The sequence below is a fragment of the Poecile atricapillus genome, chromosome 4 (assembly GCF_030490865.1).
Source record: "Poecile atricapillus isolate bPoeAtr1 chromosome 4, bPoeAtr1.hap1, whole genome shotgun sequence".
NCBI classification, from domain to species: domain Eukaryota; kingdom Metazoa; phylum Chordata; class Aves; order Passeriformes; family Paridae; genus Poecile; species Poecile atricapillus.
Genome location: NC_081252.1, coordinates 9,216,125 through 9,236,464, shown reverse-complemented (window position 1 = coordinate 9,236,464; position 20,340 = coordinate 9,216,125). Strand labels below are relative to the sequence as shown.

General features: G+C 43.2%; 1 protein-coding gene across 2 annotated transcripts in view; it reads right to left on the bottom strand.

Moving 5' to 3' along the window:
- Positions 1-8,915: 8,915 nt before the first annotated feature.
- The window catches only part of AFG2A (AFG2 AAA ATPase homolog A), a 166,258-nt gene continuing 154,833 nt past the window's right edge, over positions 8,916-20,340 (bottom strand). For both annotated transcript variants that reach the window (XM_058837464.1, XM_058837465.1), the window contains exon 16: positions 8,916-14,058. In XM_058837464.1, the coding sequence (XP_058693447.1) occupies positions 13,882-14,058 (177 nt within the window). In that variant the 3' untranslated portion in view covers positions 8,916-13,881. The remainder of the gene's footprint in view (positions 14,059-20,340) is intronic.

Below are 20,340 nucleotides of genomic sequence, written 5' to 3'. Positions count from 1 at the left end.
CATCCCACCTGGGAATATTATTCTATCTCTCCCTAGGCCGCGTCTCTTAGCCCTGTCTAAGACACAGATCCCAGTCCAGAAGGAGGACACACACTCAGGCCCAGCCACAAAGCCAACAGGGCTTTGAGGAGACTCAGCAGAGAAAGTTTTTCCCTTTTTGCAAGTTACTTGTCACTTCATAACCAATCATCACAGCTGCAATAACCTATCTAAGGTTACAGAGGAATTCAAAGGCAACCAAACCCCCCTTCCATTAGCATTTATAACCTATGAAATTATGAACCAAATTGTTGTGCCATTCTTACCTGTAGCATTTGTAAGTCAGGTACTTCCCCCACCAGTGATGATCTTGCAGAGGTGGTGTCGGGAGAACCAACTGGAACCTGCAGCTCCCCAAAGCTTTGTGTGTCAGCAACTTTGAGTTTGTGTCAGGTGGAACTTTGTAGCTGTCAGTGCTTGAACAGTCTCAGAAACTCCCAGCGCTTGTTGGGACAAGATCAGCATAACTAACTTTTTAACACACCACTAGGCCTATATATACTACAAAGCAAGAGGAAATGGCCTCAAGTTCCACCAGTGGAGATTTAGATTGGGTACCAGGAAAAATTTCTTCACTGAAGGCACTGGAACAGGGCTGCCTAGGGAGCTGGCTGAGTCAGCAGCCCTGGAGGGATTTAAAATATGTGTGTGTAGATGTGGCACTTAGGGACTGGTCTAAAGGTGACTTGGCAGTGCTGGGTTGATGGCTAGACTCAATGACCTTAAAGGTTTTTTTCCAATCTAAATCAAATGATTTGAATTTGAATCTATAATTCAAAAAAATCTCCAACAAACCAACAAAATCCAACAATAGCTATGGAACACTGCTGTAATAACAAGTGCCATGGGCAGTTTCTCAGCAGCTCTCATGAAACCTTGCCGGCCCTGGCTTTAGCTGGTGCATGAGATGAATAAAGCTGCTCCCAAGAGCCAAACACCACGGGTGCCGCGGTGAAGGCGTACCCTGACGTACAGTGAATCACTTCAGGGTAAGGAAGAGAAAGCGAAGGCTGATGTGGTAGCGTTTCCCATCACACTTTCTACCAGACAGGTTGACCTTTATCTGAGATCAAAGGCACGGGTGGCTGGGGATTTCTTCAGCTCCGGTGTAGGGGCTGCTCTCAAAGCTCTCTGAAGACGCGCAGCCCGTGCGCCGCTGCCTCTTGCCGTCACTTCGAGCTGGGGAAAGGCACACAGGAAATCCTCAGTTACAAATAGAACCTGGAGTTTTCACTTCAGGAGATAACATCAGTTTTTCTTAGAGGCAGAGGAGACAGTAAAAGGCGGCAGCCAGGCAAACCTCCAAGAACAAAGGGACGAACCTCGAAGTGAACCTGCCTCATGAACATTTGAATGTGGAATCAAAGCACTGGGGAAACGCTGCAGAGAGAGGGGTTTGGTCTGTGCCCAAATTCAGCACAAATTATACAGAAAGAAAATGCCAATGTCTGTAAAATAGGCTGAGAGTCTGACAACACTCTTTCCCTTCCCCATCTCCTGCATTGTATCAAAGAAACCAGTATTTTCCTTGGGTAACCACAGGCAAAACTTCACCCTCCTAAGGGTAGGCCACTGCAAGTCTCTTCATTTTCCACCACCCCTTTGACATGCAGGCAACTCATACCTTTACAACTCTCCTTCAAGTATCCAGAGTTACTGTTTGCTGATCAAGTTTTATCTTCCTTGGAGAACTGCCTCTGTAGCCTTCATGTGTAGCTGCTACACAGATTGCCAGCATGTGCACAAGATATTCTGCTAAGTGACCAACCATATCTTCCTTATTTTGTATTAACTGTTAACTATTTCAGCTAATATGACTTCATCTGCTTGTATAAACAGCTTTGTGAAAAAGGAAAATTGTCATTATTGCTGAACACCAATAATAACTTACTGTCATCCACCATAAATTATCTGCAAGTCCTTGTCTCGTGTCCTAGCACTGAGCAAACTGCCTTTTCCAATCCACAATTCCTTGCACAGACACAAACCTTTCCCATTTCTGCTGGAGAAGTGGCCGCTCCCCAGGAGTGGAGGAAGAGGAGAAGCTTTCTGCTAATTTAAATACATGGCTCTGTGCATGTTTTTATTATCTAAACACTTGTGGTGACTCGGGTGTTCGTGCAGCTCCAGGAATGCCTCCTGTTTATCAGGTTGTGCAATCCGTCACTGTCAGCTGAAGGAGGTCTCGGGAGCAGCGTTTCTAATTTGATTTGAAAATATACATGGAAACCTGAGCCTGCTTTTAGCAAGAATGATGGGGTTGGCCTAATGAACACAATCTCTCTTGTCGCTCTCGAGAGCAGTGTGTCAACAGCCAAAGTTTAGGCTCCCTCCGTGGCTGCAGCAGCTTCTGTGGGGAAGCAGTAGCTCCACGTCCGTGTCACGTTCCTGGTTCTGCTTTACCATTGAAAGGCATTTCAGTGGGATTTTAACAGGCAAATGCAAACAGGGCCGAAGTTTTTCCATGGATCTCTTGAAGAGAAGTTTGCAACAGGCAGTTTCTTTTTCATGGCAACTTCTTCCTCTGAGCCTTCATACACTTGTGTGGTACCAAATGGTGCTAAGAAAGCGTTCATCTAGAGCCAGTTCTCAGATAGCTCAGAAGTTGTCACTGCTTTCCCACCAGAAACTGGCTACAGGAAAAGGAACGTGCCACAGGAGTCACACAGATTTCTGGCTGCAGCATCATCCACTTCAATATTTACAGATTGTAACTTCTCAGGGGAAAAACCAAATAAACAGCCCCACACCTTTCTTTTACTCTTTTATGGCTGAAAAGATATGTCTCTTACCACAAATCTACAACAGAGCAGTGATGTCACTTTGCCACATCCCAACAAAAAAATGATAAAATACAATTTGCTATTCACCTCTATTTTTTCATCCTTTTCCCATTCTCTACGATTTACTTCTCTGACAGATGCTGCAGTTGGCAATTCAAGTATAAAGTGCCAAGACACCCCCTCCTGCATGTTTGACATGGTTTGTTGTACTCTAGAAGAGCTTGTCAGGCACATCTTGGACTATAGCTCCGTAGTAACAATGACCTGCCAAGGAACATTCAGTGTTAAGGGCCAGATTCTGTTCCTGAGGAAATCAAAGTTAACCTTGGTTCCCTCTGAGACTGAGGAAGTCAGGAGACTTTGGTATTTTGGAGACAGTGTAAAAAAATATTATCCCTCAGGAGCCTTTGGGTTGAAAAGGTCAGATTTCTCCCACCAAAAAGGACTGGGAAAACCCTTGACAGTGAAGAACAGAAAACACACATGCCCCTGCACATACTGTCACGTTGCTGATGAAAACCCACCTCATTTCCATCGGGGTGGGAGACAGGCTGCTCCAGTTCCACACAAGCCATGGGGAAAGCTTGCACTGTCTCTCCTGCTGGCTCCCACCCAGGAGGACATGTACAGACACACACTCAACACAGGGAGGTTGTGACACCAGAAACTGTGTGTTTGTGTGTGCTGGGGGGTGGTCCCTCTTTTAGACTCCCTCCATGACTCTCTGCTTTGAAACCACTCCCATGATTCTTGTTTCTTTCCCTGATCAATTAAACATGCTGTCCTTGAGGAGCCAAAGAATTCCCATGTACAAAGAGCACATCTATTGTGAAACACACCTTGCTTAAAGTATCTCAAAGCCTACTCAGGGTCCTGTCTCTATTGCCTCCCAAGTCCAGTAGTTTTGAAATTTATGCAAAAAATGGAATTTCCTCCTAAATTAGCCTGCCCACTGACCTTCCAGAACACTGCAGTGATGCTGCTTCAAGGTGACATTTCTTGGAGCAGCAGCATTCCCAAGGGAAGGATTGCACTGTTGCCTACAGTAATTGTTCCATAGATTTTCAGCAGTATAATCCAGCATAAAAGAAGCGCCTGAATAAAGATAAGAATGCCACGTGTGCCCAGTTGAAAAACAGAAAACACATTTTATATTAGCTTAGAACTGTGGTCATCATTGCCTAGCTGAACTCAGTGTTTGCAGCAATTCCCCATCCTGTTTATTGAATAAAAGAAAAAAATAAGAATCCTTGACAACAATTCCCTAGTGGCTTCTAGTCTTTTCTACATGGAAGGCCAGACAGAGACCTCAGAGCATTCAAGAAAGATCATCTTCAGCTCCAGCAGATATTGAAGTCAACTGCTCAGGTATTATTTATGTCCACACCTCTCAGAGTAGTGAAATAGCTGTCACCACCTGGCTGGATTTCAGCTCTGCAGAGGGCAATTATCAAAACCGAAACATCAATCTGTTAGAACTTACACACCACCCTGTTCTCTCAGCAAACCAACATGACTTCTCTATTTCTCCTCCAAATGTTCCATTTCCAGAAAACTTAAACCTTTATGCACCCAAGATACAGATATATTTTACCATATTCAGAGTCTTTGCTGCAGGTATAGTACAGGGGAAAAAACAAACAAACCAACACCACACCTTCTTTTTACTCTTTTATGGTTGAAAAGACATGGAAAAGATCTCTCACCACAAGCCTGCAAGAGCTCAGCAGTAGCACTACTCATATTTCATCACACACCAACAGTGTGAAACATGGGAAGTAAATGGAAAACAACATTTTTGGAGCTGGACTGATGTCAAGAATTACCTTTCAAAACCATCTGCTGATTTTTTTTTAAAACTTGCCACATGAAAAAACAACAACTTTGAGTCAATTACAAACGCTCCTGTAGACTCATTAGCTCCTGCAGACTTAATTTTCCAGGGTGCCAATTGTTATAGAGTAAAAGTGCTCAGCTTCTTAGGAAGACAGAGAAAGTATCATCTGCTCTGAGTTCTTTCTAAGGCAGGAAGGGACAATTCCTACTGTCAGACCTCCCTGGGCAAAGAAAAGTGAGGTTGAAAAGAAGAACCACCGCAGGAAAACCAAGCTGAGATGCGGAGAACTTCCAAGAAATGCCTTTTCTAAATCACATCACTCTTTCCACATGCTGTTAGGTATTAGGATACCCGTATGTATCCTAATTTGTGTTTATAAAGATGCAAAGTTAGTGTGAGAGTTGTAGTAAATGTGGAATTATTCCCTGTTTGCTCCTCGAGGAGCAGCTAAACCAGCTCTACTGTTCCTGTTAAAAGTAGCTTAGACAGGAGACAGCTGGTCCGTCGGCTCTGTTTTAAACTTAGGTTTCAGACTAAAATTAAAAAAGCCTGAAAAAAAAACATTTTCTCAGTGTATTTCATGGCAGGACAGCTCAGCCAAAGCCCATGAATGTAACAGCATTACTTGTTTGTTTGAGGAAACTTGCCATGCTCCAAATCACCTCCACATCATCAACATTTTCAGCGCCAGTGGCTGCTCTGCTGAATTGTGTAGAGGAAAACAATCCTTCCTGGCAGGGAATGGGAAGGAAGCAGCACAACAACGCCTGTGTTAAGAGAGATGACTTCCAAAGGTGTCACAAGAAGAGCTGAACAGGATAGCAGATCCAGGGAAGGAGGAAGGTGGAAAGATAGTGACAAGGTGGCAAGAAATTGACAAGAGCTCAGCAGGAGTAAATCGATACAGTCAGACTGATGCTCTGTCAGAAAAGCATAAAAATCTTCTTTCACATTTCACAAGGGGATTTATCACTATAATTCCTCTGTTCCCAGTAGCTTTCCCCTGGATCCAAACACCATGCTTGAAAGCACTTTGTTCCGAGTTTTTCTCTGCTGGGAGGCAAGTGAACACCATCTATGGTGAGACAGGCAGTGACTGAGCTCTTGGAAAACAAACAGCCCTGTGGCATTGCCCACATCTTATCATACACATTAATTATTAGCAGTCATTAAATTAACTGCTCTATCTGTAAGCAACTAACAGAGGCTGACAGCAGCGGTGCTGAGGGGGTGCCTTGGTGGGAAGGCCCAGGAAGGAGCAAACCTCGCTCTGTCCCTGCTCCGAATGCGCCGCTGCAGAAAGGCTTTGGCCAGGCTACATTCTGTTCTAACTTTGTGTTTCTCTGTTTCCCCACCCAACTTCACAGAAATTCTTACAAAGGTTATGTACAGACTTGTACAAAATGGAGACTGACACTGGCTCTTGGAGGGTTTCCCAGAGCAAGTTTAACAGAGATTATATAATACGTTACATCTGTGTTGGTTGGTTGGGTTTTTTTTTTATTTTTAATATAGATGTTATTACACCAACAGTTAGTCCTTCCTAGCTTAACCCTCCAATCACCCTTTCAAAATAGTTCATTATGTTCTGCAGAGATTAAAAACCTGAGGTTATGATGGGAGTTTTGTTTCCAGCCCTCACTTAGGACAAGTGTGTTAAAACTGGGAGGGCTCAGCAAGTCACAACCACCATTATTTTCCTTCCACACACACTCTACTATCAAAGTCACGAGGTGGGGGTCCTTTCACGGATGGAACAGTGGAATTTTGGAGCTAACACAGAACTTTACTTCTATATCCCATTTTTAAATCAGAAGTCTCGAAGTAGTCTGCACAGCTTGGGCTCACCTTGTGTGGCTGTGACCCTTCCTCCCAAGATAATCCAGCAGGACAAATCCAGCTTAAAAGGGGCACTTATAATACAGGGCACTTACTAAGGATATTGAGTATTCCCAGAAAATCGGGCTAAGTCACATCCTAATAGAACTGACTCTGTGCAAATCCATCTCCAAGATGCTCTTCCTGTTATTGTTGCTGTGGGTTTTCCTTCTTCTCCATCTCATTGTTTTTCTTCTGGAGTTTAGAAATAAACAATGAGCAGACAGAAGAAAGGAGGAAATTTTTCACACATGCTTTCTACCAATTTCTTTTCCTCCCCACTTTTCAGATATTTATTCCTCCAACTTTTCCTCTTCTCACTGAGAAAAGAGGCAGAATTCTCCTCCTGTCTCTTGATACCATTACTGGACCCTAAATTTCTGAAAAAATCCAAAGAGGAAGATCTATTTCTTACCTTTTTTGGTATTGAAGTAATCTCTGCTGCTTTATACGTGCCCCAAGTGTCTGAAAGTCAAGCTCCAGAAACACACTTGCTACTCCAGTGCTGATGGGGTTAATGAGTTCAAAGCCAGACTCCACTTTGTGCCTAGCAATGAGACACTTCCTAGCACAGGGCCAGGGTGACTGCAGCCCTCCTTCAGCTCACCTAAGTCAGCATCAAAATAACACAAATCAGCCCCTGTTCTCATTAGAATCAGTATTCCCATTTCCTGTCTCCTTCCAACTCCATCAACCCCCACACATTTCCACAAAAATCAGTCAGTGATGAATTCTGGGGTAATTTTTCTAATTCACATGCTTACTTTCAAGCATTTTCTCCATCCACCCTCTCTCCCACCTGCCCCTCACTGTCCTTAACCAGTAAGGGCTTCATGTGCCCCTAAGCCAGCTCTTACCTCCTCACCCAGCAGACAAAGTGATCCCAAAATTCAGCTCCCCAACAGGCAAGTAGGTAAAGAACAGCTCTTCCAACATCTTCTCTTAAAGTCTCCCCAGCCAGCCAGTGCAGGAAGAGGCCTAACAAAGCTGTATGCAGCCAATTGTGTTATCAGAGCACTTGGCACTACCAGCTGATCCTTGATTACTATTCATCCCTCGGGAAAATAAAACACCCCTTTGTAGTAAAAGTGTAACCGGTTACTATGAGGCATTACACATTAACAAAAGCAGCTTTTTACCAAAATCCCAGATGATGAAAGCCTGGAAGTGGAATCAGACCAAGGTAACTGGTTGTTTCTGCGTGTTTCAGATAGAAAGCTGACAGTTTAACCAGGATTTTCACAGTGTTAGGAAGAAAGTGAGTTGTGTCACGTATTTGTACATAAAGTCGTAGTGAGTTGCGTAAAACAGATTTTCAGGATAAAATTGTAGCAACCTTTGTGGTGTAGCATCCTACATATGCTACTGCCTGCACTGCAGCAAACTCGGTTTTCACAGGGTCTTGAACATTTTTAACAGCTCTTTTTACCATTTTTGTGCTTTTCTTGAAATCCTCACCAACACTTTCAATACGCTTTCAGATTTTCCTTTTTTTTTTTTTTCTTTTTTTTGCCTAAGAGTACAAATCATTAAAGAACATGGCTATCTGAAAGGCAGACTTTTCAGTCAGGCAGAAGGGTAGAATTTGCTGGCTTGGTGGAATAATCCCTACTTAGGTGGTGAGGAAGCATTCCAGAATATTAAAGGATTTGTTTGTTTGCTAATCTACTTAAGCACCCATAGGCTTTAACACCCACAGCTTGTGTGCTTTAGGGATCTTTCATGTCCATGGCCACTCTCACTGCCACAGCTCTGCATTAAAGCTGCAGATTCAGACTGCAAGCTGCTGGTGGGACACCTGGAAAGAGCTGCATGGCTCTGGTCCACCCACCCACGAATCCTGCTCCACACATTCCTGTATTTTAGGTGCGGTAGCCATGCACAGGTCACACTGCTTCTCACATCCTGTGCTCCCGCATCCCACCCACCCAACTCTGGGATAGGACAGCAATCCAAGCACCAGGAAGCCCCTCAGAGGCACTGCAAAGGAGGCTGTGTGAGCACGTTTCACACCCTCAGCTTGGGGAGAACTCGCTGACAGGGAAGCAGGGCAGCTTTAAAGGCATTAAGTAGAGCAGGCTTGGTGTAAGCAGCTGCCCCTGTGTGAAATCCGAAGCTCTTGCCAGCGGTGTAGAGCAAAGACATGACCTCATTATTCCACAGCCCAGATAATCCGTTCCTGGATAAAGTGAGAGCTGACAAGTGTTTCACCTTGAACATTATCAAAGCCCTTTCCACACTTGGCTGATGGCAGAGCCATTTTACCAAACAGGGATGTGAAAACTCCTCAGTGTTAGCAAAAGAGATAAAAAAATCCCTGGGGTGCATGGTTAATGCCACACACACACAGGTATGAGAGGAAGAGATCCGCAGCATTTCCAGAACCATTTAGGCAAACAGGATATATTTTCACAAGTTAATAAAATATTTTTCTCAATATATCGAGGGTTGCTGCTCTTAATTCCTTCTCTCTACCTCAAGGCACTTTCTCTAGATAAGTGTTGAGGGCCTCTCCTGACATCAGCTGCCCCATCAGCTCCTCCAGAAAGGTAGTTCACCTCTCAGCTGGGATAAATCACTGTCTGGACTATCTTCTAGTCTCTTCCCAGCAGTTGCCAAGAGTGATTCCACCCCCCTAATCTAGTTTAGAGGAACCTAAGCTTTAATGTCATGGATTTTACACAGGCACACGCAGACAACAAGCTAGCCTCCAATTTTATTGGAAGGGTATCACAGAATCATTTAGGTTGGAAATGAACCATTAAGATGATCCAGTCCAAGTGCTGGACCCACAATCAGTTTGAGCAATGGCTCCACGCTAGTCCAAGGGGAAGGAATGTCATCTGGTTGCCATTGCCTCCTCTCGCAACACCTGCGCTCTCGCTGGAGTCCTGCCACGCAAACACAGAGAGGGGCTCTCTCCCCCCTCATCCCTCCTGTCCTTGGCAGGCCAGTTAACAGAGAAAACACACATCTCCTTCTCTGTCAGGGCTCTGGAGCTGTTGGATTTAAGTCTGCATGGAAGAATGACACCATTTAAAACGTTTAACACAGCACACATAAAGCCCTGGTGAAAACGCACAGTTAAGTTTCCAGCAGAGGAGATGAATAAATGAACAGGTAGCACTTCCAGAAGGAGCTGACACAAACCCCGAGATCAGGAGGAGGTTTCAGCTGAAATATTTCTCTTACAGATGTTGTTGACCTGCCAAATGGGGAAAACATTGCACAGCAACAACAGAAATTCTGCCTCTTGCACCTACTACCTTGGAAAAGCTGTTTATCAAACTGCGCACATTAATATCACCTTTGGTGTTGTCTTCCATGTCAAACAGAAAAAGCCATCAGCAAAAGCTTTTGGGGTTCCTAGGAGATAAAAATTCACTACAACCGTAGCAACAATATTAAATACAAATACAAAGGGGTCCCAATGTAAAACTGATTTTCCGAATGTAACTCTGCTCCCACTGCAAACTGTCTCCTATGCCCCAGACTGCATCAGCACAGGAGTAATCCCAAGGCTTGGGAGCATGAATGGAAGCACAGCTGGTTTTATCCCAGCTTTGGGATCACAGGAAGCAAGGCAAGTTCTTTGTGCCTCTTTTCACTCATTCTTTTAGGACCTTCCACCAAGGTTATGACACCTTCAGTGCGTGACTCTTCTTCTTCAAGGTCAAATCCCTCCCAAATTCCAGCACTACATACTAGGATACCACAAGCCCTGGACAGCAGCATTTCTGGAGCTGGCAGTTCTGTTTCACCCACACATCAGCTGCTTTCTGTGGCAGAGCCAGAAACAACCAAAACCTTTCAGGGTCAGGCTCCTCACAGCCCTGACTGCAATAAGCAGAGACAGTTCTCCTGCCCACCAACCTGTGTCCATCACTGAACTTCATCCTCAGGACAAAACACCACATCTGGCTTCCACTTTTCCCCTCTCCACACCCCATCAGCTGAATCAGACTCCTTCTTCACCAGGAAACATCACTTCCAGCCTTCCATGGCTGCTCAGTTCCTGGAGCATTGTTTGGCATGTGTCCAGCTTCCAGAGGGGAATCACCACACTTTGGCATTCAAAATGAGTAAAGAAGCTGAAAGAGCCAGGATACAGAGCCCACAAAAATCAGCTTTAAAGACATAATATTTAAAAGGGCTGACAAGTCTAAATTCAATGATTTTGAATAAACAACTTTGAAATAAATGGTTTTTATTCTGTCTCTGATGTTTGCCCTTGCCACCTGAGCTTGGTAAAACTTATGTTCCACTCTCATTTAGAGGCTGCAGAAAACTATCCACAATAAACCTCATTCTTTCTTCTAGGATTAAGAATTGTATATCATACTTGCAGTGAAAATCTGTTTTATGCATTAGGTAGAACACAGGAGTGAACTTTTTTTCAAGTTAAGTGAAGACAATTTTGCATTTTGATCATAAATATTCTCCTGGTCATTTCTGGCCAAACTGTCAAAAGACATTTTATGCCATTTTGCAAGACGTTGTTATTGGAGGAAAAAGGTAGATTTTTTATTCAAACAAAGTGTGCCTGAAACATTGAAAAGTTGATTTAATGTTAACAATTCTGCAACTCAAGCAGTATTTGGGCCAAAAACCAGCTCCAAAAGATAACAGCAGGCAGGAAAAAGACCGTGTTTCTAAAAAACTTAAAGAAGTAAGCCTAGGAAGTCTAGGCAGTTAAAGAGAGGATGGGACAGAGATGTTCTTCTCAGCTGCCTTCTCTGCTGTGATTCACTGATCCTCAATCCTTTTATTAAAATTAAATCTCGTGGAAACACAACAACAAAACCCAGCAGAAGAGAGAGTGCCTCTATCTTTGAGTTGCTCTGCAGCACAGAGGTATTCAGGCTTTTATGGGCTCACACTGCAAGAGATCTGAGTGGGTGCCAAGGCACGAGGTGTTCAGCAAAACACATTTTCAGGAGTCAGCTCTGAATCAAAACTCGCTCCTGTAAATGACAGGAGATGCTCCTGGAGTGCTCTGTCCTACAGTGCCCTCATCAGTAAGTTCCAACGAGAGGCTCAGGGTGCAACAGCTCTCACCAAGCTGGATCATGAAAGGGCTACACTGTGTTTTAATCAAAACCAAATTTTTGGTCATTTTCCAGAATTCTGATACCCAGGTTTCAATTTGCTCATCCACTGTAGCAGTGATCTGTCTTTAGGAAAGATACAGGGAATCATCATAGCTTCCTTTAAATCTCAATTTAAGAGTGGCTTGGGATGGAGTAAGATCCTGACTGGCATCAGACTGGCAAAGTTTACCAAACAGAATTTTTTGGGAGCAACAGACACCTCCTGAGGACTTCACAAATTTGTCATTGCTTTTTTTTTTTTTTAAGAACATCTTATTTTTTAAAAAAATCAAATTTCACAAACCCAAGGATAAAAAGGGGAGCTTCCTATATTTAAAATCACTTCAGGCATATATGGGTGTGTATCAAGAGATTTGGTGCCCACGTGGCACCACACAGGTAAAAGGATAAATGTTTGCAGGGATGGGATTTTTCCCAAGGCACAAACAGCAGACATGGGCCAGCATTCCCTCCTACTGTCCTCAAATTTGATGTGCAGAATTTCCCTCTGATGGCAGCAGGATTCCACAAACGGACAGGGCAGCCAGCTCCCACCTGCCCCTCTTGTAGTTTCTCAGTTCACATTCACTCCTTGGTGCATGTTCCCAATAAACCTGAACACTTCCCAAGGAATGGCCATCTAGTTTTAACACTCATCTGGAGCACCACACAGTGTTATTTTTAGGCTACAAAATCACAAACAGAATTCATTACTGGCAGTGAGAACTGCAGTCTCTCTTTCCTCCCTTCAGGAGCAGACACTGGAGTGAAGTGCCAGGGGATAAAGGTATGGCATTTAATTTCTGGAAACCTCAAAATTTAATGGTTATGATGAATGGTTCACATCCTGAGCTCTAAGCTGGAGTATGTAGAATTTAGAAAAGAAGGATAAAGTAGTTTCAGATGCAGTCTTGATCCCCAAGGCAACTTTTCCAGTTTATAATTTTCTTAATTCCCTCTGTCTGACTATGTAAAAGTAGAGTAAAACAATGAAAAAAAGAAAAAAAAACTCATACACATCGGCTGAACTAAGTAAAGGACCCCCTTTTCCTCATCCTATAATCCTTCACAGCAATAGTAAAATGAAATGCTAATTACAGCAATAGCAGGTTAGAATGAGAGTAATAAAAAAGCTGTCATTTAAAAATAGCAGATTTCTGTTTAAAAGCTATGAAATGTGTACAGTGTGGAAGCAAAGAGAGCAAAACCATAATCTAGGTGAAGAAATTACCTTTCTGTTGAAATTCGCGTCGGCTTTGGTTTACCTTTTCCTCAACTTTTTATGTCTGGACTAGAAAAGCCTTTCTTTTGTGGGGGAAAAAAGCTGAATATTAGTTTGCTTAACTGCATTTCATCCTGAGTGCGAGAGCAGAGAGCCCACAAGGACTTGTCATCGTTTCAACAGACGATATAACAAAGAAACAACCTGAGGAGATTTTATCTGTCCCTGAAGTATTTTGTGGCCATTTAAAACAGTTCTTGCAAGAAAGTTTTCTCATCCATTAATTAGGGTTCATTGTAGATTTTAAGTGGACAGCTTTAAATTACATATTTTATCAACATTCCCATTTATTTTGATGGAAACAAACATGAACAAGAATCTTTTGCTGACACCTGGCAATGGCTTCAGGTTAGTGAAGGGCTGGACAGTTTTTTAAGGTGCCTACCTGCCAGCATGTCTAAAAGTGAGTTGGTAAAGACCAACGATAAATGTTTGGCTGTAAGCAATCAGGATGCCTCAGCTTTATCTCAGAAAGCCTGTTCAGCAGCTTTGTTGGAGATCATAAATCAAAAAATTCACAGTAATTTTAAACATTTTTTGTAATGAGGCCATTCACTGGGATGGTCCCTGGGATTAAACTGCGGTTGAGGCAGGAACAAATGAAGGCAGTAATAGCATTTGTTGCTTCTCTCTTTAGGGCCAAGAATCCACCAAAATTCAGATTTTTTTTTTTTTTTTTTTTTTTTTTTGGATACACAGATATACAACTGAGATAAACTGACTTAAACCAGAAATCTCTTAAACCAGACTACCTCCTCTAAAAGGCAGGTTATACCACTGAAATGGTAAAATCTAAAGTTGAGGACAATGCCTATGACACAACTTCCACAGGGACTTTTATTACGGCAATTCTGCATTCAGTTAACTCCAGACACTCCACTCGCTCACAGTACAAAACTCTTTGGCTTCTGACAGCTTCACAAAGGAAATCTGCCATTCACACAGTGAATGGGGTATGTATTAATTTGCCTTTCAGAGCGTGTGCAGTCCACTTTGCTGCTGGTAATCTGCATAAAACTGGATTAACGAGTCGGGAATCCTCGGGCTCACGACCGTCAGCGCACTCCGGAAGTGCCGGCCCGTGATAGATTTGGCATGGATGTCTTCCTGAAGAGCTAGGAGGGCTGCTTCCCTGCAGACTGCTGTTATCTGCAAAGAAATAACAAAAAAACAACCACATTATTATTATTATTATTATTATTATTATTATTATTATTATTATTATTATTATTATTATTATCATCATCATTATCATTATTATCATTATTATCATTATTGTTATTTACATTACTTGAAGAAAGAGAACACAAGAACATCAAACCACTCCAAATGCCAAATAATCACAAGTAGAGTTTTCCCAACTTTTTAAAATATATGAGGTTGTGGGTGATTAGGACATCCAAAAAACAGGATGTAGGTCGAAACTCAAACCACAGTTACATTACATTTCACATTACAGCATGCTGCAAATTAACTCACTAATCAAATTACCTTGTGTTAAACTCCCCATAACACCTGATAGATTCAAATCCCAACCACCAGCAATACATTTTTCCATCCCCAAAGTGCAAGAGCAGATATTCCCAGGCTCTGCAGGCACTTTTCTTTCCCAGCCTTGCACTGGGAAAGAAATAAAAACAATTAATTCCGAAAGGAGGCTCGGAGGAGAGGGGTGTGTGGAAGAGGAGGAGGGTTAAGGTCTCATACCCTGCAATGTGTTTTTAAGCTCTCTGGACTTCAGACAGCGGAAACAGACTGATGCCAGTGTCACTCTAAAGACACATTACTGTGGTGAAAGGAGCTTGTGGAATGAAAAGAGATATTGTGATTTCCAGTGCAACAGGGAAAACAGTGATTGATATTGACTGCTCCCTTATATCTGTAAATGAAAGAGCCAACTGAAACGCATTTGTCCGGCTATTCAGCATATTTTCTCTGTTTGTTCACTTACTGAAAGGAGTTCCCCCGCTTATGCTCTGCTAATGGTTGCCAAAGCCGTTTAGTAGCTTTTTAGGGGATTTAGCAGCATGTTTAGGAAGCTTTCACAAGAAAACATGCATGGATTTAGATGGCTTTGTCAAGTTACAACAATATTACTATTAGTTCTGTGCTGCTCTAATGAGCACCAAAGCTAAACACTGCTGTTACGCATTTTAATGCTTTTCAGGACTTCAGAGACAGCTGAACGTGGAAGTGCAGCTGAGATTTAGTGCACCAGCTTCTCGTGGAGATCAGCAATACATCACCCAGAAAGTTAACAGAGAGGCCCCTGCTCTTTCTGTGCAGGTTTTGCTCTAAGCAGACATTGTGACTGTGTCCCCATCTCAAACAGGAATATTAAGCTACTTGAAGACAAAAACCTGCACCAGATCAAACAACCCTTGCACTCCCCGCCTATCACTAAACCCAGAACTCTCTCACAAGGGAGAAGACTGGTGATGGAAAACCAGATCTCGAGTGTTCTGGACTCTGAACCATGCTGGCCTATGAAGGACAGGTTCGTTTCCCCTTGATAAATACTGCAGTAAGGCCACAAAATGAAGAGATTCCATGCAAGTTTTCACAGGCATTATTAAAACAATCCCCAAATGCAGTCACAGCAAGTTCTGACTGCCCTGTTCTTCTCGTGGAGACCATCACCCACCACAGCATGAAACGCTGTCACTGCCAAGGTGTTCACTTGCCAGCAGCTGTTTTAGTGAAGGAGAAGCTGAAGGAGACACTGTCAAATTGTCACATCCAAAACCAAAGGAACATCTCTGCCAATCCTATTTCTTCCTGTTTCATTTGTACACCGATACACTCAGGAGAAATTCACCCATAGGCTGATAGTCCTGATGGTGCTTTCATCTGCTCTCTATACTCTGCCAACACTATCAGTAACAGTGATGATAACTAACCTCCAAAGGAGTTTCTTTTAAAAAAATTTTACTCTTAAACACTGAACCATAAGATCTGTGATAAATGAAAATCACTAGGCACGAGGAAGCACCAGAAAACTGATTATTTTTGGCTTATTAAAAGCATTTCAGCTACTTTTAAGGGACAAGGAAAGACTTTTATGGCATAAATTATTGTTCTACCTTTTTCTGGCTACACTCAGAATTTTTGTGGACTGAATTTTTCTATATTGTTGAGTAATAAACAGCAGGCATTACAGCACAGTGTTGAAAATTTTGTGTCTGGTCACAGAGTCACACGGAGTTGTTTCCATTCCTTGGCTTACCCAGGGGATCAGGTTTCTGAGGTAAGAGATTCAACAAGGCAAGTCTGATTATTTTGCTTTGTTCAAGTATGCAAACTTTAAAAAACAAAGTCCTCACAATCATTCTCACTAGCTGGTAAAGCTAACTCACTCGTGGAAAGCAAACACAGGTAGTAATGCAGCCACAGTGACAGGAGGGTGAATTCATCTGGTGAATTAGGCCTCATTGGCATAAGGTCACTGGTCAGTCATGGAGACTCCTTGTCACAGCCATGTTAGGACATTTCTTACCAGATGGAGCAACAGCAGGGCTTTTAAATGTTATTTCTGTGGATTGAGGAAAAAAGGGAAGGCCACAGAAGAGGCTGTAACTGAGAGCAGAGGAAGGACACCCTTTGCAGCAAGACGTGGATCTTTCCCAAGCTTAGCAGCACTCCAAACCTAGAAGCTGCATCCACATCATCAATTTCAAAACCCTGCAACAGGTCCCAATGAACTTCTCCTGTGACTTTCTTAAATCACTTCTTCTTTTGGCCTCTACAAGATCACCCTGTATCAAGTGCCACGATCCAATCATGCCTCATATAATAAAAGCACTTTTGTTTGTATTAAACCTGGCAATTTCAGCAAGTCCTCCTGTTCCCTGTGTTATGAGAATGATGATTCATCTGCTCTTCTCTGTTCACCTTCCCTGTACCATCAATGATCTTAAGGAGTTTTATCTCATCCTCTCTCAGTCAAGTCTTTGCAAGCTGAAGAGTCCCCAGTGACTCAGACTTTGCTCCTGCCCAACCTGTCCATTCTTCCTCCCACCTGCCATCGCTGCCTTGGCCAGTTCTGCCCTGAGCTCTCCCTGCTGAGTGCCTGAAGCTGTGCAGGGCACAGAGGGAGCTGGACCAGGCCACAGCCCTGTCCCTGGGCTGCCTGCAGTTCCTTTCTTATCATTGTATTTGTCCTGAGAGGATTTTTCTCAGAAAATTATTCACGCTGCCTCCAGCATCTTTTCCCAAGTGACACTATTTAATTTAGGCCAAATTATTTGTGATTTTGAAGCTTGGGCAATATTCTTTTTTCTCCATTGCATTTATTAGGATGAACAGCCTCTACCTACCTCTATAAATGACTGCTAAGAGCCAACACTACCTTACCTGCAAGGCAATTCTTAATGAGTTTCAGACAAAAATGCACGGGATCCTAATTTTTACCTTTTCAGTACACAAAAAAAAAAGACAAATGAGAGCACAGTCTTTTGGAAATACATCTCACTGTATGGAGGGACAAAATAGATATTTTGTGACTGCATCTGAATGCAGAGTGGCTTTCAACACCCCTTCTAAGGCAGTAACGAAGTGATTGTCAGAGACAGAAGTGATTAAATAGCAACACACCAGGCAGCAGGTAATTAAGCTGTAACTACTGGAACTACATAGGTGCTACTGCAGCAGTAAAGAGCCAGCCAGGTGGGGTAAAAAGCTGCTGAATCTAAGAGTACCAGAATATCCCCTAGTTTGGTTACTATTAATATAATTATAAAAGGAAGCTTATGAAACAGAATTCTCGTTTTCAATAGAGTCAGAGCATTTTACCAACCAATGCATTCATCTGCTGTCTGCAGTCGTCTCTTAGCATGGGAATAGTTTTGAATTAATGTATAAAAACCAGTACATTGCTTTCTTAAAGAACTGATTTATCATCTCAGAAAGTGCTTTAAGATCAGAAAATAAACAATTAATTTAGAATTCTGCTTCAAAAAGGCAAAGTCAAAAAGGCACCAGAGTCAAGCTTTCCTGGCAGGAAAGGAGAATTAAAATTTGCTGTCTGAGCCACACACCAGCTCAGAGCTATGCTGCAAACAACGATGAGCCCCCCCAGCAGAAAAGGATTTACACCTAGTCGTTCCCTCCTGCCCCATTCCACTCCCAGCAACAATAAAATGCCCGGTGCAAGTTACTTTTCTCTGAATAAAAAGCAGTGAGCACAACCCATCTTCCCTCGAAACCAATGGTTACACTGGCTGCTTCAGCTGGGCTGATTCTCCCCCATTCTGGCATTAAGCAACAACTTTTTCCAGCGAATTCAAAGTCCTTTTCAGCTTCTTTGTATTTAAAGCGCTCTAAATAGCTTTAAAGAACCTTTAAAAAAAAAAAAAAAAGAAAGAAAGAAAAAAAAGAGAGAGAGAGAGATTCTGTGTTAAAGCCTTAGGTATTTTCAAGAAAGTGGTTTTGTTAGGGCCGAGTGTGCTGGGAACACCTGTGAATGTCGGGTTTAATTGGGCTGCAGCTGGTGTCGATTGTGTGCGCCGTAACTGGCAGCCACTGCCTGGCCCTACATTGTGTTTCATTTTCCTTTTTCCTTCCTTTTTAATTCGCTCCTCCACCCCGCCAGTTAAAGTTGTAAGGGATTGTGTGTGAGAGAGGGATTAGGAGCCTGGAAACAAGAATAGTGCCCTGCGGCTTGTGAATAGCGCAAATTGGGGCGCTTCCTGGCGGAGCGCTACCTGCGAGCCTCAGCGCCCGCCGGGCACCTCAAAGGGAGCCGGGCCCAGCTCTGGGGACTCGCCTTTCCCACTTCCCCCTCAGCCAGCGAGGGATAAAAGCTTCACAAACTTGAAAAAGACGTGAATAACCCCCGGGTCTCGACATCTGTGTCTCACTCGGGCGAATTCCTGCCCTACCCCTGTGCCAGGAGCTGCTCTTGAGAGCAAAACTTATCCCGATAAAACAGGGATAGCCGGAAAGCTCTCAGGACCCACCTGAGAATAAGGGAAAAGGTGGGCACGGATGCCTTCCCAAAGCGAGAAGCTGCTCCACAGACACAGAGTAGCTGGAAGAGGTTGCGACTGTACTCTTAAAAATACATAATAACTAACATAAACAATTCATTGCAGCTCCAGCAGCGCACAACTTCCCACAAGGGATTTGCAGGGGGCTCAAGAAAGCAGTACCGGGCAGAGACGTAAGAACAGCTCGGTGTTTGTGCCACCCCCAGCAGGTCACTCCTGCTCAGAGCTCCGCTTTCCCCCTTCTCCTTTGTGCAGGCACCACCCGCTGCCGGCTGCCCGCCTCTTGTGCTGGCTCCGGCGCTAAGCTGGCCCTTTCATTCACCGATTCAATGCACCAGACCATCAGAAAACTAATCCAGAAATAAAATAAAAAAAGCCTTAGCTTGCTGCTGGGGTATTGAGATGGGCTCAGGGGGGATTCGACAAGTCGGCATGGGAGGAGTGGGAGCGTAGCAAGCGGGATACGTTATGCTCCGGGAGCTGCTGGGGAAACCTGCCCTAGATAAAACTGCTATTTTAAGATGTCATAAATATCATTTTTTCTTTAAAATGGGCTAAACTGAGAGGGTCTTAGCTGCTGAGAGGTGAGGTTTTTGATGTGTTTCAAAAAGGCTGAAATGCAGTACTTCTCTTGTGTTTCAACTTCCCCCTTTTCAAGCATAAAACAAGGAAAGACAAGAAAACAGCTTTTTTCTCTTGTCTGCAGAAAGAAACTGTTACAGATTGCTACAAATCTTGTCCTGTACAGAGGAAAAAGTTTCCAATACTATGGAATTATTGATCACCTTGTGATAAATGTTGACCAATGTTTGAAAGACAAAGAATCACCCCATATGTGCATCTCTAGAACCCTGCTCAGTTCCATGATCTGAGTAGATTTAAATGGGATGGATTGTAGAATCAAAGAATGGTTTGGGGTGGAAGGGACCTTAAAGATTACCTAGTTCTAACTCTGCCATGGGCAGGGAACCTCCCACTAAACCAGGTTGCTCAGAAACTTGGCTTTTAACACTTCCATGGATGGGGCATCCACAAAATTATACAATTATTCACTTGGGCATTTTGCAAAGAGAGAATAATCAGTTCTAACCAGAAAATTATGAAGTGTATTAGCATCACGCTTTCCAGACAATATCCATTCACTCCTCAGGTTCATGTACTGAACCATGGGAGCTATGGACTGGATTTGTTTAGGATATGATTATTGCTCCATAAAATTTTCCCAGCTGAAGTGTGCAAGGCCCTCACAGGCCACACAAGTGCCTCAGTGAGACAGAGGCTTCTTTGATCTCTACACAGCTATGCTGAAAAAAGTTATTAGCTTTCCTCAGGTTAAAGCACTTAGATCTCTACTGTATTTAGGAATTGTATTTAGGAACACTGCCTTGGAGCAGACGAGTTCCTACCCTTGGCAATGAGAGTCGATAATTAGATATTATTTTTC